This window comes from Talpa occidentalis, unplaced genomic scaffold (genome assembly GCF_014898055.3).
Source record: "Talpa occidentalis isolate TD23 unplaced genomic scaffold, MPIMG_talOcc4v2.1 talOcc4.10, whole genome shotgun sequence".
Classification (NCBI taxonomy): Eukaryota; Metazoa; Chordata; class Mammalia; order Eulipotyphla; family Talpidae; genus Talpa; species Talpa occidentalis.
The window spans coordinates 38,600,839-38,619,853 of record NW_023600993.1 but is presented as its reverse complement, the minus strand read 5'-3'; the positions used below and the strand labels follow the sequence as shown (position 1 = coordinate 38,619,853).

At 44.1% G+C, this 19,015-nt stretch overlaps 1 protein-coding gene across 1 annotated transcript in view; it reads right to left on the bottom strand.

Moving 5' to 3' along the window:
• The window catches only part of CACNA2D3 (calcium voltage-gated channel auxiliary subunit alpha2delta 3), an 807,400-nt gene that overhangs the window by 201,155 nt on the left and 587,230 nt on the right, over window positions 1-19,015 (bottom strand). Inside the window, 3 exon segments of the mRNA XM_054694676.1 lie at window positions 7,555-7,629; window positions 16,709-16,789; window positions 18,188-18,259. Of these exon segments, the coding sequence (XP_054550651.1) occupies window positions 7,555-7,629; window positions 16,709-16,789; window positions 18,188-18,259 (228 nt within the window).

The window sequence follows — 19,015 nt, the reverse complement described above, 5'->3', positions numbered from 1 at the left end:
ATTGAGTCCCCTGTTTGTGCTGTAGCAGAGTCCTAGCAATTTACCGAGATGGTAGGGGAGACGGGAACACAGCCACTTCCCAAGTGATCAATGATCCAAGGAGACTAAGGCAGGAGGCGTGAGGAGGGGGAGTATGACACCTTCTCATGGGGAGCAGGGACAGCTCTCTGTGGGGGTGATATCTAGAGGAGACATAGAGGAAAGCACCAAGCCAGTCACAGGTGTGACTAGAACAAGATTCCAGGCAGAGGGACGTGCAGGCAGGATGGTAGGGAACAGGAAGGAGCTTGGTCTGAGGATGGTCGAAGTCCTGAGCACGCTGGAGCACTATGAGCAGCCACACAAGCTCAGGCAAGTCTGGGAGGTCCAGCCAAAGTTGGCCAGGAACTGGGTGTTACTCTAAGTGCCAAGGGAAGCCATGCCACCTGACTGACGTCTCCTCTGATGGCTGAGTGAATAGCTCTGGAGAGGAAGGCATGGGGGTGGAAAAACTGGTACCCACAAAGGAGCTAAAAAGGGACTGATGTCATCCAGGTCAGGTGGCCGTGACCAGGTGGGAGTGGCAGGAAGTGATGCCAGGGGTTGGGGGCACATTTTGAAGCTTGATCCAACAACAGTGGATGGCAGACAGGAGATCCAGGAAAACCACTGGTGGATGGCACACCCACGCCTGTTGAACTGAAATGAACCCTTAGCATTTACATTGAGTAGGCGTGGATAGGAAGAAGACATGAAGGAACATGAATTGAGGTGTTCCAGTCTAAGCTTTATTAAAAGAAGAAATCATTAACTACGTGGGATGAAGCCAGTCCTCACGTATCTGAGGATGTGCATAATGACAGCGAGAGGCATCTGAACTTCCCATTAGAATTAGCCACTGAATCTGCTTACAGGGCCCGTTACTTGGACAAAGTCAGCTGGACTTAGACAAGCTCCTGCATTTTAAGCTCCTCTAGAAACTGGTGTTTGCTATGTAGTCTCTACTTTGGTTTGAATACATATTTAGCTATGTCCATAGGGATGGTCACCTAGCTGCATACGAGAGGACTGTGATATAAGAACATTTACATTAATTAGCATGTTCATGTGTCAACCTGTATAAGCAATGACTCCTCTAAGACCCATGCCGTGCAATGGCTAACGACGTGGAACTGAACGGACCTGCCTGGGTGTCTACAAAACAGCGCATCCACATTCAGAGTGGGGCAGCACAGTCCAGGAGGGACACAACTGGAGGTCAGGCTGTGGATGGCCAGTGGCTGAAGCAATAACCCTGAACTTGAGGAAGAAGGAAGGTTCTTTAACAGGTAAAGAAGATGACACCGTTATCTGCAGAACTGGGCTGGTGAGTGTAACCTGAGTCCTATAGAGCGGCAGATATGGCTTGGGTGTTTGAAATTTCTAAGTAGGTAACTTCACAGCTCAGGCTCCCCTGATGTGGCTGATGAGTCCCACCCACAGACCCGAGCCTACCAGCTGGCTTAGGTGTCTACGTGATTTAGCAGAGAACCCACGTGACTGAAATAGCCAGAGCTCTAGGGCCAAACCAGGGATCCCATCTGCCCTGCCCATCAACTCAACGTGTCACAACTCTGCACCACTCCCTACTGCTATTTGCAGACAGGAGAGGGCACAGCCCGGGAAGGCGCTGCCCAGGCCACAGACGGAGCAGGCCACCCACCACTCCCACCCGGGATGCAGGCTCCGGGTGGAACAGGGACAGGTGATGGGGTTTAAGGAAAGAGGAGGTGCTACCGACCTCTTGAGGGGTCCCACAATTCTGGCTGTACTTAGACCATGCTGTCCCACATGGTGGCCTCAACTACGCATGGCTCTCGGGCACCTGAAACATGGCTGATCTGAATTCAGATGTGTCAGGAATATCAAGTACATACCAGCTTTCCATGATGAGTATGAAAAGAATAGAAACTACATTATTTCTTATCGATTACATGTTGAAACAATGTGATATATTTGGATATATTGGTTAAATAAAATATATTTTTAAACTTAATTTCACCTTTTTTTTTTTTTTTTCACTTTTTTAGATGTGGCTACAACAGAATTTTAAATTACACAGGCAGCTCATGCTTGTGGATTGCATTATATTCTTACTGGACAGCTCTAGTCTAGACACAGACTAACTATAATCGTCCAACGATGATCCTGTTATTCATCTCTGTGGCTGCAGAGACCAGTTCTTTCTCCAGCACCCACCCTTCAGCCACTCCGCCTCCTATCCTGAAGGGCCTACAGGCAGCGTGAATGTACCGCAGGCAAATGAGCCTGCTTAGGGCTCCTGGTTCTGGCACTTTCTAGTCACCTTACCACCTCATTACTTGGTGGCTCGGCTTCCATTTGTAACAGGGGGATGTTTACCTTCCCACAGAGAAGCCTGGCTCCTCTGCCTGGCACTCACAATTATCCACACCCCAATTCCAGGCTTCCTTCTAGATGCATTTTCCACCCAGGGCTAACCTCTCACACACACCTCCCTTGAACCTTGGGTCTTTCCAACTTTAAGCTCCTCCATCCTAAGTGTGGTCTTAAATTAGTTAATAATTGAAAGCTCTAACATGTAAAATACTTAGAATAGTGCCTGTCACATAAAAGGAATCAAAAGACATTTTAAAAATATCAAGACCTACAAAAATGCTCTCACCTACAAGCGTCTACAGCTACTTAGCCACCCTAAGTATAAAATCTTATCCATCCTCATCGATTTTGAGTTCTTTGGAACAGGGTACATCTCTGCAGCCATGCTGAGCAATGTGCTGAGGCTGAGAACATAGTAGACAGAGGATTCCAGCAAACGCTAAAAGAATAAAGAAGGTTTCTTTCTGCCATTCCCACTTCCGTCCTCTCTGCCACTGCCCAGTGTCCTGCCACTGGCAAATTTTCCTCAGAAGAGAAACCCTCCAACATGCTTCCCCATCTCTTGGACTTGCAGACACAGAGCAAACAGCCTTTGGCAGATGCCAAAGCAGACTTCGTGGAAACAAAGGAGTCCTAGGTTTTGCCAGCCCCAGGCTCCTCTGAAGAGCCCCACCATTTGCTGTGGTGCTGGAAGGCAGCCTTCTTTGTGTTCTCTTGGTGGTTTGACCAGTTTGACCAGTTTGACATTTCAGGCCTCTTTGGGGAAGGAAATTAACATCGATGTCCCTTTCTTTTAAACAGAGGGCCAGATGAATCACCAGAGTCTCAACAAAAATCAGATCATGCTAAAGGTGGCACATTCCTAGTCCCATACCCCTCAGTGCCCTGCTGGGCAAAAGAAAAAGAGATCAGGTCAGGATTCTACATATTAAGAAAGATCCATAAAGCTGTCCAAGGCATGGGAGAAATAAAATGCCAGAAAACATAGCTAGCCAGTAACTATGAAATATTTTTAACCCAAATGCTAAAGGGTGGTAAAGAACAAGGAAAAAAAAATTCCAGATGTCTAAGAACTATTCAAAATATATTCCTCCCGGCCTAAGTTGAATCTTTCTTGCTGTGCTGGTACCCTACTCCCCACTCAGAGAATACACATGGGCCCCACCCTTGAGATTCTCCCCCAGTCCACTGGCTGGGAGCTGTATCAGCTGCCCCATCCAACACAGGACCCAGCACACCAGGCACCTGATAAATATTTGTTGCATCCACATCAGATCAGTCTAGCAGAAGTCACAAGCTGGTGGCAAGGGTAGAGAGGCTTGGAGACACTAAGGAGAGCCCTTTTATCAACAGAAAAATATTACTTTAGCCGCTTTGCCAATTAAACCACAGCAAGTCTGCTGAGTAAGTTTCTTATATCTGAGCTGTTTTTGGAGATACTTCCTGATTCACACCCAAATCATACAAGATTAAAGAAAATACTGGATAAAATCAAGCCAAACATTAAGTTCGAGGGCAAGATTTTATTGGACAAATTAGAAAAATATTGGTATTGTGCTTCAGAGAAACCCACTTCTTTCCTCTGGCTGCAGGGGCAGAAAGACCTCAGTGGCAGATGGAGAGAGAATGAGTTATTTTAAGTGAGCTTGCTCCATTCTCTTGCGCTGGCCACAACCCCACTCACACCCACTGTGCTAATCTGGCAGGCTTGGCCAGAATGGAGGGAAATGTCCCATTTATAATAAGGATTCGGTTATATGCCTGGGCGTGGGAGAAGGCAAGTCAGGCCTTAGTGGGATTCCCTGCCTGAGCAAGCCCCAGAAGTTGCTGGTAGCCGGCTGTTCCTCACCATACACAAGGGTTCTGCCTAGGGTGCATTTATTTCTAGTAAGGGCATCAGGTTCCAGGGGAAGCTCACAGCCTCCTCCTCCAGAAGAACCCAAATGAGGGGGCCTCCCTGGTGGCACAAGGGTTTAAGTCTCAGCACTATGAAGCTGTGCACAGCCACTGCAGCATGAGTTCGATCCCTGGCCAGGGAGCTACCCACATGGCACAGCAGACCTCTCCTGAACTCGCACCCTGCTCCCCTCAGCAGTGCATTTCAGTCAGTCTGCCTGTTTGGCACCCCACTCTATCTCTGGTGAATCCTCTCACCACCCCCCCCCACACCTCTGGCCTACACCCCTTGTATGCATAAATCAATAAAAATAAATCTTAAAAAAAAAAAAAAACAAGAAAGTGAAAAATTAAAACAGCACTCTGGAGGATCCCTATATTCATTTCTCTCCTGAGCCCCTAATATGTGCAGGGTGGACTGGCATTGAGGTGGAAAGAGAAAAAGAGCAGAAACAGATGAACAAAACAGAGATGAACAATTACTTGTCCATGCTGGAGCCAGGCTATTCCATCCATGCAGGCTGCTGCTTAGCTATGGCTCTTCTAGTATTATTCCTATGGCTACATAAAAAGAAAAAGGAAAACACCAAAACTTTGGTTTCCTCGCATGGTAGTTAGTGTTCATAGGGAATCTCATAGTAAAGTCACCGTCTACCTGTTTTGTAGACTGGAGTTGGTAAAAAAAAAAATGACAATTTGTGTTTGTGTGTGTGCGCACGTGCACACATGATGACCCTGCTCCATGCTTATCATAATAATCTGATCCAATGGAACAATCAAAAAATGTTCTTTATATTGCCCCACCCATCTACCACCACCATGTCCACCCTGTCTTTACAGCAGTGAAGCACCGATCAACAGGGCTAAGACAACACAAATAGGGTGCAGACATTTCCATCACTGTCCCCAAGGTGTGCTCAGGCCTGCGTTGTCTCACAAGGCTCTCTGCCAGCATTATTCCCTTTACTATGACAACTTGGCTGTGGTAGAGACATGTGGTTGGGACAGGATTACAGGATATTCAGCATGAGCATCTCTGTGTGAGTTACTCAGTCACACAGCAGGGATAAGGCAGCACTGGAATGCAAGGGCAACCTGTGCGCAACTGACGTTCATTTCCTTCACTTCACTGCTGTCTTTTGCCCGGGGTGGGGGAAATGCAAAACTCAAGGTAGATCAACCTCCCTGTGTCAATCACATTTAGATGGCTTAGCATCATTCCAAGTTTCTTCTAAATACCTTATGACCTCAGAGACATGGACAGATGAACATAATAGGTGGCCCATTGTCCTGGTCATTCCTTATGTTTTTTTCATGAATTGATTGCAAATGGTTCATAAGATTTGGGTTCTCACAAGTGCAAGGTGGGGCCTTTTTTTTGCGTCATCCCATTTATGGGAACTTGACTTTGGCTTCCACGTTTGGTAAAACCAGACAGAGTTTCAACAGTGAGAAAACAAACATGATTTGTTATTTGTGAATGTTTGCACTATCAGGAGATGATCCGTGTTGATTGGGTTACTCTGCTTTTCTAAGAGTCTTTCATCTGTGTTCTCAGTGGCTACGGCTCTGGAAAGTACATCAAATGGACTCTTTGTAAACAGATCATTTTCTGCATGGCCAAGAGATAGAAAAGACATTGTGCATTGACTCTGCAAATGGGAGCTATAGTCAGAATGCAGCAGAGAGAGGAAAGATACCTTGTGGCTTCTAACATCTGGTTTTACTTCTTTCCATTTTTAAAGCTGATAAATAGGAAGTTAATTCTTCCACTGGCAGAAGATCCAGGTTTGGTTGTTTCATTGACTCTATCCCTTTCCAGCTTGGAATAACTGGCACCAGGAGCCCACACTCAGCCACACCAAACACGTAGCTCCTACCATCCCAGAGAGAACCCTCACTGGGCAGCTTGGAGGTGGGTAATGTGCTAGGCTTTTTAGACTTAACTGTTTTTAGACTTAAATGTCCTTAAAATTTAGTAGTTTTTTAATCATATTTTTCAATAATTCTGAGTTATATTTGGAAATAGCTAACCAGTTAACTCAATCCTTTTCTGATTAAAAAAAAAAAAAAAGATTGTTGAAATCAAGTATCACCGAAAGTCCCAACCATAAGCATGCATATGGGAACCACATGATGTGGCTATGACTCCATTAATACCAGGGTGATTAGAGCAAAGTTGGATGATGATGGAGCTAGAACATGAACCTTCTAAACAATGATTCAAGTGAGAAGCAAACTAGCCCCACAATGCTTTGCCAATAAACATTTGCATAGCAGGCACTGATGCTATTTTCTAATTTTGATAAAATATAAAAATATGTGTGGAGTGGATGAGCATATGTGACTGTATGTCTGGCTGTGTGTATTTTACTAAAGGAAAAGACTTATATTTTCTTAACTTTCAAAAGTAGTGCTTTTTATCTTATTCTCTACTTTTCTATCTTCCCAAAATTAGCTAAACACACACAAATCCAAAGGTATGTCCTTTTTCAAAACACTGCAAGTAGCTCAGGGAGAGCAAGCCCACTGTCACTGCCCCTCGAGTCCACAGGGGATACTGTCAATAAACCAGGGCTTCCCAGCTGCCCTCCAGAACCTTCAACACAGCGCCCCTGCCAGCCTTCCGAAAGGGATCAGGGTTGGCAATACCATGGCCATCTTGGATCTGGCCGAACCCTACTCACTTTAGAGAGAAGGAAAAAATGCTGAAAGAAATCTATCTGTCAGGTCAGCAAATAAAGCTTAGGCAGGATATAGCTTAGGCAGGAAGAGGAGTCATGGAGAAAATCTCAACTGTTTCATTAAACAAAAAAAGGTACTGTGGAATAGCTTCAAGGCAGGAGGCATAGGGCTTAGGCAATGTAATTGAGGACAAATCCTATTATAATGAATTTCCAGAGATTTTTGGTCTAATTTGTTGAATCAAATATAACTTGCGATAATTGAGTCTCAGGTTGGAGTGTAAGAGACCATTTGTTCTGTAAAGGTACCCATTATGATGGATTTCAAGCTGTCTAGAATTAAAATATCCATGTGTTATCTGTGTGAAATAAGTAATATCTATCTATCATATGTAAATACATATGTAACATGATAGTAAGCATGTTTATCCCACATTATTATTTACTATGTGAGAAAAGAGTAGTTACAAACTATTGAAATAACTTTGAGGAGACAATACCGTGAGCTTTTAAAGTGAAAACTGCATATCACAACAGAACTAAAGAAAACCTATTAAAATCATAAAAGGAGAAACACAGAAATAAGTATTTCTCTTACCAGCGGTCTGAGCTCTGGGTGCGTCAGGATATAGCCATTATTTGTGATTGCAAAGGCATAACCGTGAATCCCTAACTGTAAGAAGAAGTAAGAAAGAAACCTTCATTAGCTTGTTCCCTGGTGAATTCACAAAGCATAAAGCAGCCCGACATTTAGTAATTTACAGCTTGAACTTGGCATTCATAACCCTTATCAGCACAATATTTCATTAAAATGAATGCAAGGCGCTGATCCTTGACATTTGGTAGAAATGAAGACCTGTCACCGGATAAGCTCAGCAAATAGCACAATTTAAAATGTCACATCCTCATGTTGGCATCCAAGGGCCTTCTTTTGATTTATTTAAAACAAAAACAATTACTTTTTTATTTTTTTAAAGAAAGAAAGTAGCTGAAGTTCCTGCAAAGACTCTAACCAAGTGAACAAACTTTTATCGACCTGGTGTCTTCTCTCTCCTGCTATAAGGAGAGAGCAGGCGTCTCAGTCTGATTCCCAACTAGAATTCCTATATCCCACACCTACAGGGCCATCTCAAGCAGGCATCTCCTAGGTAGTCATTTTCCATAATTCTTCAAGGATAAAAGTGTCCCCACCAGGCCATATAGGAGCCTGGAGCCTGCCAACCCCTTTTATATCCTTTCGTCTTTATATTGTGAGACTGCCAAGCTTTTACACGCATGCTTCCATCCACACAAAGCCTGGGTGATTTTCTATGCAGAGCCTCACTTAATTTATGTTTTCGGACTAAATGGGACTATGGGAAATAGTTTGAGAGCAATGAAATGTTTTATTAGCTTTAAAAAGTATGTAATCAAATTTAACACTGCACTTATTTAAATAATAATCCCGGCTTTTGGACAATATTTCTATTACACAGTTGACTGCACCCATTGGCTACAATAAATTTACCTACAAATCATTCATGTATTAAAATGGCCTCTGGCATAAAACCCATACTGATCTCTCTCTGAAGAAAGAAAATGTAACCCACTTTTGCCAGAGAAGTGAAAGGAGAGAAGAAAAAAAGCTCATTTTTTTTCCCGAGGAGTTATTTCATAGTTCTGAGCCCTCGTTGTAACTTTTCTTTAAAAATGTGCTGCCGCTTACATTCTTGAATATGATACTATTAAATGATCCAGACAACAGAGTTTACAAACCAGGAATGACCCTGTCTGCTTGTTAGCTTAACGTCAAGGTGATGTGAAATTAACTTCAGAGAATTTAACACCGGCAATTAAAAGTTTCCCTCGCATTACATAAAGCAAATATGCATGCGGTCGTCAAGGGCAACAGACATTTTCTCCTGCAGTTACCGTGCACAGCAAGTCTTAATAAGATTCTACTTGACTCTAATGATAAAAGTATATTTCATTATGCTCTGAAAGATAAACCAGAGATTTCCTATCCTTTGAGATGTATATTGTCTCTTTCATCTCGTCTCTTGGAAAAATGTCAGACACAGTCAACACTGCATTAATTACCATTATTATGTCCCAGCTTAACACAGAGCGGAGGGGTCAAAAAGGACTCAGAGAGTTTGACTTTTTCCTTTAAAGGCAAAAGTGGTATTCGATTGGAAATTCCAACTCAAAATGAGACCAAAGAGACGATATTTTACAGTCCGCTCATCTATTCAGTTCCTTCTGAAGTACATGCTTCGGTTTCAGTTCTTGGTTTGCTGGTAGAAAGTGATATTCAAAGAAGGTAGAACTCCTTGCACAAGCTCTCTTAATGACCGCTACTTTTCTTGCATAGCATTTATCAAAATAATAATCAATTCTGTGTGAGGTTGATTATAAGTAATCAAGACATCAGTCAAGGCCTTTGATTATTGAATGTCTGTCTCCCCACCAGATCAGAAGTCCTGTGAGGGCCAAGACTGCACCGTGTGTTTAAAAATATATGGAGGGGGTGGATGGAATAAAGAGGGGGAGGGAAAGAAGAGGAAAATGAGGAAGCAGATGGACAAAAATAAAATAGGAAGAAAGAAACTGAATGAGCTTAGATCCTACATCGCTAAGCCAAAGGCTGGCTTCCTTTCCTGGAATGCAGAGGCCAAGCTGACCTGCCCAGCTCAAAACCCCCCAAGCACTGCTAACTGCCATCTCTGCTTCCATATTGCTCATTCATCCCTCACAGTCTAGTCTACTTATGCCTGACTCCACACCCACCAAGGGGCCACCAGAACTCGTTTCTCTACAGTTGCCCATGGTCTCTGAATTGCCAACCCTACAGAAAATTTTCTCTTGTTCTCCTGTTTTATTAGTTGACTGCCCTTTCTCCTTGACACTGTTCCCTCAGCTTTCAGGCCCTATTTTCCAGAGCATCCTCATCCCCCACCTACCCAGCCACCCTAGTTTTTATCTCCATTGCTCTCCTCACCCCCAATAATCTTCCACAACCATCTGGATGCTGTTGATCTCGAGACCAGGCTCCAGCCTTCACCTGTTCCCTCCATGGTATATCCAAGTGTTCAACTCTGTCAGTCAACACTACCTGGATACCTTCTGGCCATCTCATTCCCACCCAGGCCAAGCTGGCACTCTTTCCCTTCATGCTGATCATCACCACACCCACAGAACTCATGAGATTTCTTTCTCTTTCATCCCCACCTACTCCATCAAAATCATCACAGTTTTTCTTCCGGAAAGTACTCATATTCAACTCTGAATCCCCAGGAAGTCATCCTCCAGATTGACCAGAGCCCAAGGCAAGTAGCCCTGTTGCTCCCCTTTGTAAAATTCACCCAAGACCACTGTACCTGTAGGATGGGATCCTTGGGCCTGTCCATTAGGTCTTCCTGGGGTCTGTTCCCTACCTAAGTACCCAGCCCTGCCTCCTTCCATCCACTGTCTTTCAGGGCATGTGGCTGCAACAACAGCCCCCCTGCAGTTTTCTGTCCCACTCAGAGCACCACCCCTCTCCATCTTCCCCTAGTTAATTCTCGCCCATGCTCTCAGATCAGCCTGACTGCCTTCTGTAAAATGTCTCTCCCCACTCTCCCCTTTGCTCCCTCCTTTCCACATTATGTTTCCATAAAACTCTGAGTATTTTCCTATTATTACTTTTACCCTAACACATGAAAATACTACAACTTACTTTCCTGCCTCTTAGTCCTAGTTGGCTCTCCTTCCTTCCTCTGCTTTGTTCTAGATGAGTTACTACCTCTCTCATCAGAATGAGGCTCTGGTTGGAAAAGAGCCATCTCCCCAATTTTTGACTTCCATAGTCCCTGGCAAAATGTCTGGTAAATGGCAGGTGTCTGGCTATGGTGCACATGTACTTAAGACATTTGCCACTTTAATCAAACATTATGCAGTTCATTTCTAAAGCTGAAGCTAAAATAAAGACTAAAAATGAGCCAAAAAGAAGGAACTGATTTGCTATGGCAGCCATATAGACAGTCCTTCTCAAAACTGTACCTGTAAAAGTTTTCCTGATCTTCAGCAATTATCTGCTTAAAATTGTCCTAGGACAACAGTATAGGAAAATAACATCAGCATGTTTTGTCGGTTGGTTGGTGGAATATGGAGGCATATGGACCTAACCTAGTGTAGATGTAAAAAGAGAAAGTCTGAACAAATCTCAGAACATATTCTGTGGGTGAATCTCTCTGAAAACTGAAAGCTTATATATAACATGACAATGTCCAACATTTGGTTTTGGCCACAAATTTATATACTGATGAAATCTCTAATTTTCATTTTAACCAAAATAGAACCAGTCTTCTTGTCCATTCTAATGTGCAGTCCTGTGGAGTAATAGAGAACAGATCAGACACAGGCCTTCCAGCACTTGGCCTGCCAACAGCCCTAGTCCTGAACTTGCTGAACATGCTCTCCTGGAGCCTGGAGCTTCATGGGCCAAGCGCCTGGCGAAGGAGGAGCTTGTATTCCAAGCAGAGACTTTAAGCTAACGAAGTGAACCCAATTATAAAATGGCCCATTATGTTAACAGAGGCTGTGGTGTCTGGAAATTATTGCTGGGGTGTCTGGAATTCTTAATAAAAATTATAAAAAGTCTGATCACTTGTGGGAAAAGCTATGGTGCTGAGGAAAAAGAAAGAATTCTATCTTTTGGAAAACCCCAAGAGCCAACAGCTGACTCATCTTTTACAAGGTGTTAATCAGGAGGGAAAGGGGTGACCTGCACTTTGCTCCCTGAGCTCTCCTGTCCTGCACAGAGAGGGTTCGGTCATGGCTGACCCTGGCTGGGGAGCACACCTTTGACCATGGTTCCTTGTGGGAAATAGGAGGGACATCGTAGATGAATGTATTCCCACTCTGACCCTTGGGAATGTGAAAAATAGAAGTTTCTGTATTTCAGAACCTGCTAGCTAACATTCTGTAGCTGCATTTTTTCTATTGCCTCATCACACTTTGTTTCGGCAGGCTTTCATAACTGGCTGAGTTATGTTGAGAAAGTCAGATCAACTAAAAATGGGGCCAAGTGGTACCCTCTTTCTGGAAATGCCATAAGGTTTTAGTGGGAATAATATATAAAGTAATTTATTGTATCTATTAATATTCTTTTGAATATTATTTCAGCCATCACTATTATTATTGTCATTTTTGTTCCTAATGGTATCAAAATTATACAGACTAAAATCATGGCTTTCCAATTGGCAAGACATTTAAACTTTTTGTGCCTCAGTATCTTCAGCCATAAGTAAGGTGAAGAGCCATGTATGCCTAGTCAGTGAGATAATGCTATTAAGAGTTTGGCACATGTCTGGCAGAAGAAACTTTGAGAAAGACTGAAGTTGTCACCAAAAAAAATTATATTATATTCACACTTTCTTGATTTATGGGCACATATCAAGTAGTGACCTTGCACTTGGGTTCTTTGTATACGTGTTAGCATTTTCTGACATCAAATAAGAGACCTAAGAATTACTTGGAAACATTCTATAAAGGTAGAGTGCTCTTCTTTAAATAGTAGCAGGTAAATCTGGACACCTAGGTCTGGGAATTTCAGTAACAATAAAGTCCACCATCTTTAGAAGCCCAAAGTCATCCCTGAACTCCCTCCCCCACTTAATTTTCAGTCTCTGGGGCTCTACAGTTTCCACATTCAAATACATGGGTTTGGACCAACCAGATGTCCTATCATACATCTGGAAACTTAACTCCCACTGCAAAAGCCTTCATAGATGAAGCTGGTTATCAGGGCCACAGTGTGGTAGTATGAGAAGGGATCTTTGTCATCTCAATAAACCCAAGCAGGATAGTTCTTTTGCTTAAGCGGCCATCTTTTATGAAACTGGACACCTGATTTTAGCTTAGAGATTCATTTCCTCTTTTGATGAAAGAAGTTTTCTAATTTGATCAGCTAAATGATATTAGCATTGTGCAAAAAGTTTCCCCTGGAGAGGGGGAGCAGGTGCTGAGGGCTGGATTGGGGTTCTAGGAAGAACCAAACACTCAAAGGACTCTGAGAAGCCTGGGCCAAAAGGTGGGGTACAGTATGGGCTTATGGATGGCTTAAGATGCTTCTGTTCAAGGCAGAGGAGAGCCCCATGAGAAAAGGCACCCACTGCCCCAGATTGAATTGTCCCTTTTGCTCCTCACTCCCCAGACCACCATCATTTTCCCATGGATCATTTTGCTTTCTGAGGAAAAATGGAGAATATAACAAGATGATTTCTGGTGGCATGTGAGTTTGCCATTAAACTTACTACCCAGAACCACTAGTGAGAGTGAATCCTTTTTAAAATTCCTTTCATCCAGGCCTCCCCTGGTGGCGCAGTGGTTGAACGTTGGGTTGCGAAGATGCCCGCAGCCTCTGCAATGCCAGTTTGATCCCCTGCTGCGGCGAGGCTCCCACATGGCATGCAGACCTCTCCTGCTGCGCCTGCTGCTCCCCTCAGCGGTGTATTTTGTCAGTCTGTCTGTTCTGCTCCTGGCTCTGGCTCTGGTGAATTCTCTCACCCTCCCGTGCTTCTGACTGTACCCAGTGCTTGTATAAATAAATAAATCTTTAAAATAAAATAAAATTCCTTCTATCCTTCCAGTTATATAAAAAAGAAAGGTTCCTTTAGTATATCTTTAACACTTGCATATAATCCTACTTAAAAAAAAGAGAATAGACCTCAAGTTCAGAACCTTAGATTATCAACAAATCACTCAATGTTATTATTTTGTTTGCATGACTTTTAAAATAATTCTCTTCTATAATGGTAAATAACTCTTGCTTTTCTTTTTAAGTGGTAATTGGCATTTCCTATTAAAGCTGATTTAGGTAGAGAGAGTTCTGAATTCATTAACAAAAGGAAGAGTCAGCAAATAATGGCACAGGCGGCATATGAACAGGGCAACAAGTCATGAAGCTCATGTGAATGGCTGAGATCTGTTTTGTGCATGTGGGTCTAGGAATCACAGATCACTGCTTCCTACTGTGTGGCCCTGAGCTCTGCAAAGATAAGCCCTGACAACCGATCTTCCTGACGAGTAGGATATGTGCACATCACTGCATTTATCTGCGGGGATCTGGCAATATGATGTGGGGTCATGTATCATGTACATTGCTCAGGACTTGGCAAGCATTATCTGTTAATATCATACCATGGGGCACCCTGTCTTGAACCACAAGAGGGTGCTTTCTTAAACAACAGTTTCTTGCATCTCTCATTTTGCATCCAACCATCTGAGAGGTGAGCTGACTACTTTGGCTGCAGCTTCTGTTAACTGACTTGTTTGGACAAGTCCGCTACAATGGAGGTGACTGGCTGATCCACTCCCTTGCTCTTATCCCAACACTCTGTCAAAATGTGGGCAAGCACTATCACAAGTGCTTGTTATCAAATTAAGCATCCTGCCTAATGCAAATGACCTCATATCATAAGACTTTTCCCCAGGTCTTTCAAAATTCTTGGAAAATCCTATTTTTAAAGGTGGCAGAGGACTATGTAGTGACCTAGTCAGTTACTCAGGGAACTCATCACTCTGTTGGACTTTCTAGGTTAAGGCAGGTTCAGTGGACATGAAGCCTACAGGTGGTTGAATCTGGGATGGGAAAGGTATCAACAGCTTGAAGCAAGGAGCACCCCAGATGGAAGAGGGCTGTGGGGGCCCAGAGGCCACAGTCACACCAGTTCCCTTGACCACTGTGCTACCATTGTTCCCAGTTAAGGATGATGGCCAAAGCTTTACCAAGGTTACTAGCAGATTCGGTTGTTTTTACCACTGGACAGAAGAGGAACTAAAGGACTTAAGGAGTAAGAATAGACCCAGCTCCTCAACCCTGGAGCAGGGACCCAGGTGTATCTGCCTTGAGAGCTAAGCTCTGGCTGCTGCCTTACTGCTGAAGTCCAGGAAGGCCCACGGCCACTCACAACTGTGGGGACTGAGGTTCAGTGTGTCAGGGCAGGTGGTGGCTAGAAAGCCATCCATCTCAGATTTGTGGCCCATAGGAGTTGATCTCCCTCCAGGTAGTGGCAGAGATGGGCCTCATCAACCTACAGTGGCCCTGAAATGGGATGGGAAGCTGGTCTGCTTGGTGCTAGGGGACACGGGGACAGGGTGCTGTCAGCCTCGTGCAGTCAGGGAAACCTGCTGACCCATGTACTCCTCTTAGGACCCAAGTGGGAAGGTGGGTGGGGGCTGCTACCTCCAGCCCCTTCCATACTTCCAGCTCCCACAGTGAGAAGTTCGAGTCTGTTCCCCTTGGCTGTAGTGGGCTTGAGGGGACTCTCTTCTCCCCAACTATTCATTTGCTTTGCTGTGGAGCCCCCACTAGAAGATGGGCGAAAGTTCTCTGCAAGGGGTTCAAGGACAACCTGAGGTGTCTTTTTAAAGGATGACTCCGGCACAGCACCCCCACCCACCCCCAGCTGGCTAACTGCATGTGCCAAAAAATAGAATAATCCCATCTGAACCTACCATTTCACTTGGGATCATGCAGGTGGGGGTGAGATAAGGTAATTAAGGAAAATATGAGCCAATTTAAATAAAAATGCTGCTCGGTGCCTGTGCAGGGGGTACAAGAGGAGGCAATGCACACTGGGGTGACCAGCGAGAGCTAGCGCATGGACAGCACTGCTCTGAGGGGACTCGAGTGGGAAACCTGCCCTCAGTGGAAAGCTGCCTAGTGTTGTATCTCTTGCTCTGGTTTCATAAAATGCTTAATTTAATTACACAACACACCTCAAAGAGTCAGAGAATGTAAATACCAATAATGTCATCCCCACGGAAGTCAGAATGACTCCTGCCCCCACGTCAACTTATGACCACTTGTGCCCCTGCCACACCCCTAGCTGGTGGTGTATGGAGTGTGTCAGCTTCAGCCTGTGCCCATCTTGTGCCCACTGGTCCCAGGCAGGGCAGATCCTGTCCATACAACACTTGAAGTGGTGCAGAGCGCAGGTGCTTGTTCTCAAGGAGAAGGGGCTAGGCCCGGCCCAGGGTGGCAGGGTGATCGCCCACGAGAGTCCCTCTGTCCCAAACAAAGGAGAACTAAATAAATGGAGGCAGAGGTGCCAGCGATAGGACTAGGAGCACAGGACAAGCTAGAAAAAGCACGGCTCCTCTCCTGGGGCAGGGCTGGCCTCACGTGCAGAGCTGGCATTTCCACCTCCCTCTCGGGGTCCCACATCAAGTGCTCCTTTTCCTGGGCCCACCTGACAGTGCCCCATAGGCTGTTCTAAACTCCCAAAGCAGTGACCTATCAAAACCTGCTCTATCTTCTTTGTTCCAAAGTTTCCCACTCTACCCTCTGAAATGCAACCTGAGTTTAAAACAATTTTACAATTCTCTTAGTGCCATAACATTAGAAGAGGCGTATTAATTTACACCCCATCACCTTCTGGAATCAGAGACCATTTTCTTTGTGCTGCATTGAGATCCTGGTAAGTATTAGATTTTAGAGACTTCAGACAGAGACAGAGGTGCGTAAGAACTGGCTTAGAAGACCATCAGAGACATTAGGCTTACAGAGACTGCAGAGACTGTGAGGACATTCATGGACCCAACAAACCAGGGAAGGCACAGGTAGGTACACTCAGGGGATGCTAGGGGATAACTGTTCTACCAAATAAAAAGTCCTTCAGAAATGAGGAGAAGAACACCTGTGCTGCGGATGTTCCTCATTGTTGCAGTGGGTTGTAAAATTATCTTGGGATATTTGAACTTTGACTATTTATTAAGTGATGCATTACCTTGTATTTGGGGATTGTCTTCAGAAGTTCTTTCACGGGGACATCTGTGCCAACCACACCCAGAAGAATGCCCTTCGATCTCTGTTGAGAACAAGCATTAAACAAGAATAGTGCATTTGGTAGAAGAAATAGGACCTGGTGAGTAGTCACACATCATGGACCATCGTCTGGAGGTTTCTCCAAATGGAAAGATTCCCAAGAAGGACCCTCTTCTAGCCTCACACTCACCCCAAAATACTGCTAGCTCAGAAGGTAGTCAGGTTAAACATTATCTACTATCCTCTGCAACATGCTCCTACAACAGCACCTTAGAAAACCATTTCTCTTGCCTAAAAACCAAAAATTGATGTGAGAAAGCACAAAAGTTTCAGCAGCTAAGGACTGTGATCATTAATCAGTTTGTCTTATGGAAGCTTTCCATAGGAAAGAGTTAGCATGTTAACTACTGTCTCAATTTACACTGCCATCTGGTGCCCAGGAGAGAGACATGAAATAGTCAGAGAAAGATGTCATAATCCTAACACTTTTAGCAGCAAGTTGGGACCAAGGAATAAGGTGAAGAAATAAGCCTCCAGGGTCTGAGTTTCCACTGTAAGTGTAATATGCTGTAACTTTCTGTTATCAGAAAGATCTTCCAGAAGAAAATACAAAGTCAAGTGTACCCAGAACCTCAGGCTGTGATCTTATTTGGAAATAGGGTGTCTGCAGATATAATTAAAGATACCTGGGGAAATCATCCTGTATTTAAGATGGGTCCTATAACCAAATGTCTGTCGTCTTTATAAGAGGAGGGGAGGCCAGAGAGACACAGGAAAAGAAAGCCATGTGGAGATGGAGGCAGAGGTTGGGGTTCTGCTGCCACCAACCAAGGAACATTTGGGGTCACAGGAAAGGCAGGGAAGGATCTTTCTTAGAACCTTGTGTGATAGTAGGTCCTGCTCACACCTTGATTTTGGGCTTTCCAGCTGCTAGAATTATGAGAATAAATTTCTGTTTTTTTAAGCTACTCTATTCGTGGCACTTTGCTATCACAGACCTGGGAAAGTAATTCAAGGCTGGTCACTGCAACTCAAAGAGAGGTCAATAGGATTCATTGTTTCTAAAGTTTTCCTTTCTCTGGTCATTTAACACTTAAATTTTGGAAAAGAGCTGAATACTGTAAAAATGATGCCTGCTTGATTCTTCTCATCTATGTTTGATTTCATGATTCTGAACAGCAGGATTAAAAGTAAAGGAAAATCACATACTTTCTATCTTTTAGATAGATAGACGATAGATAGATGAGTGGGTGGGAGGAGGGATGGATAGATGGATGGATGGACGGATGGATGGGCGGACAAATGCACAGACAGATAGACAGGCAGATAGATAGATGGATAAACAGATACAACAGATGAACGCCACCGAGCCTGTGTCAGAGTGGGTCTGAAAAAAAGAACCCCTCTAGCATAAATCAGGAAGCACAGTCACTGTACTCACAGTTTCGTTTTGCTTACTAAACACCGGCATGGCCACTGTGGTCATCAGGACGGGGCCCTGATCATCCGTAAGCTGTATGGAGAGAGAAAAACCAATTACTTGAGAATAGCCTGGAAAGCACAGTACCACAGGCCATTGCCTTGGACAGCTCCTTCTTTCTGACCAGGGGAGACTAGGAACGGGCCCATGCTCACTCACACCAACCTGTTAGCCCAGGAGGGAGGGCAACGCTCCCCTACACTGGTCTGCAATTGAGGATTCCAGCCCCCAGGTGAGTCACCATCAGCCAGGCTAAGGGATCTGTTAACTGCATTTAGTCATTTTGGTTCAAATAATTCCTTGTGGATCTTAGTGGGTTTTTTTTTTTTTCCTTGTTAGTGTTGTTTATCACCACAGATTGTTTTTACTATTTTATTTTGCAGACCTTTATATTTAATGTGTGCAATAGTAATACTTATCCTTAATCTGAAAATTGAGGCTAAGCACGCAGGAGAGTACAGGTTTTATGAGTTGCCTCTGCTGGAAATGATGGAATCTGGAAGAATTTGTTCTCTGCCAGGTAGCTGAGTAACAGTCCTTTTGGACCTTTACAGATCTCTAAATGCCAGGCCCAGAGGGAAGACAAGCAAACAAACAAAACTTGATGATCTGACCCCTAAGATCACTGCTAAGAAGCAAAACATTTCTCCTGAAAGACCAAGACCTTGAAAGGCTTCTGTAACCCTCTGAATAGCAGAGAAATGCATTGAAACCATCAATGCATTGAAGCATCACACTTGCTTTTCACAAAAAGATAGACACAAAGCCCTACACTTGTCCCAATAACAA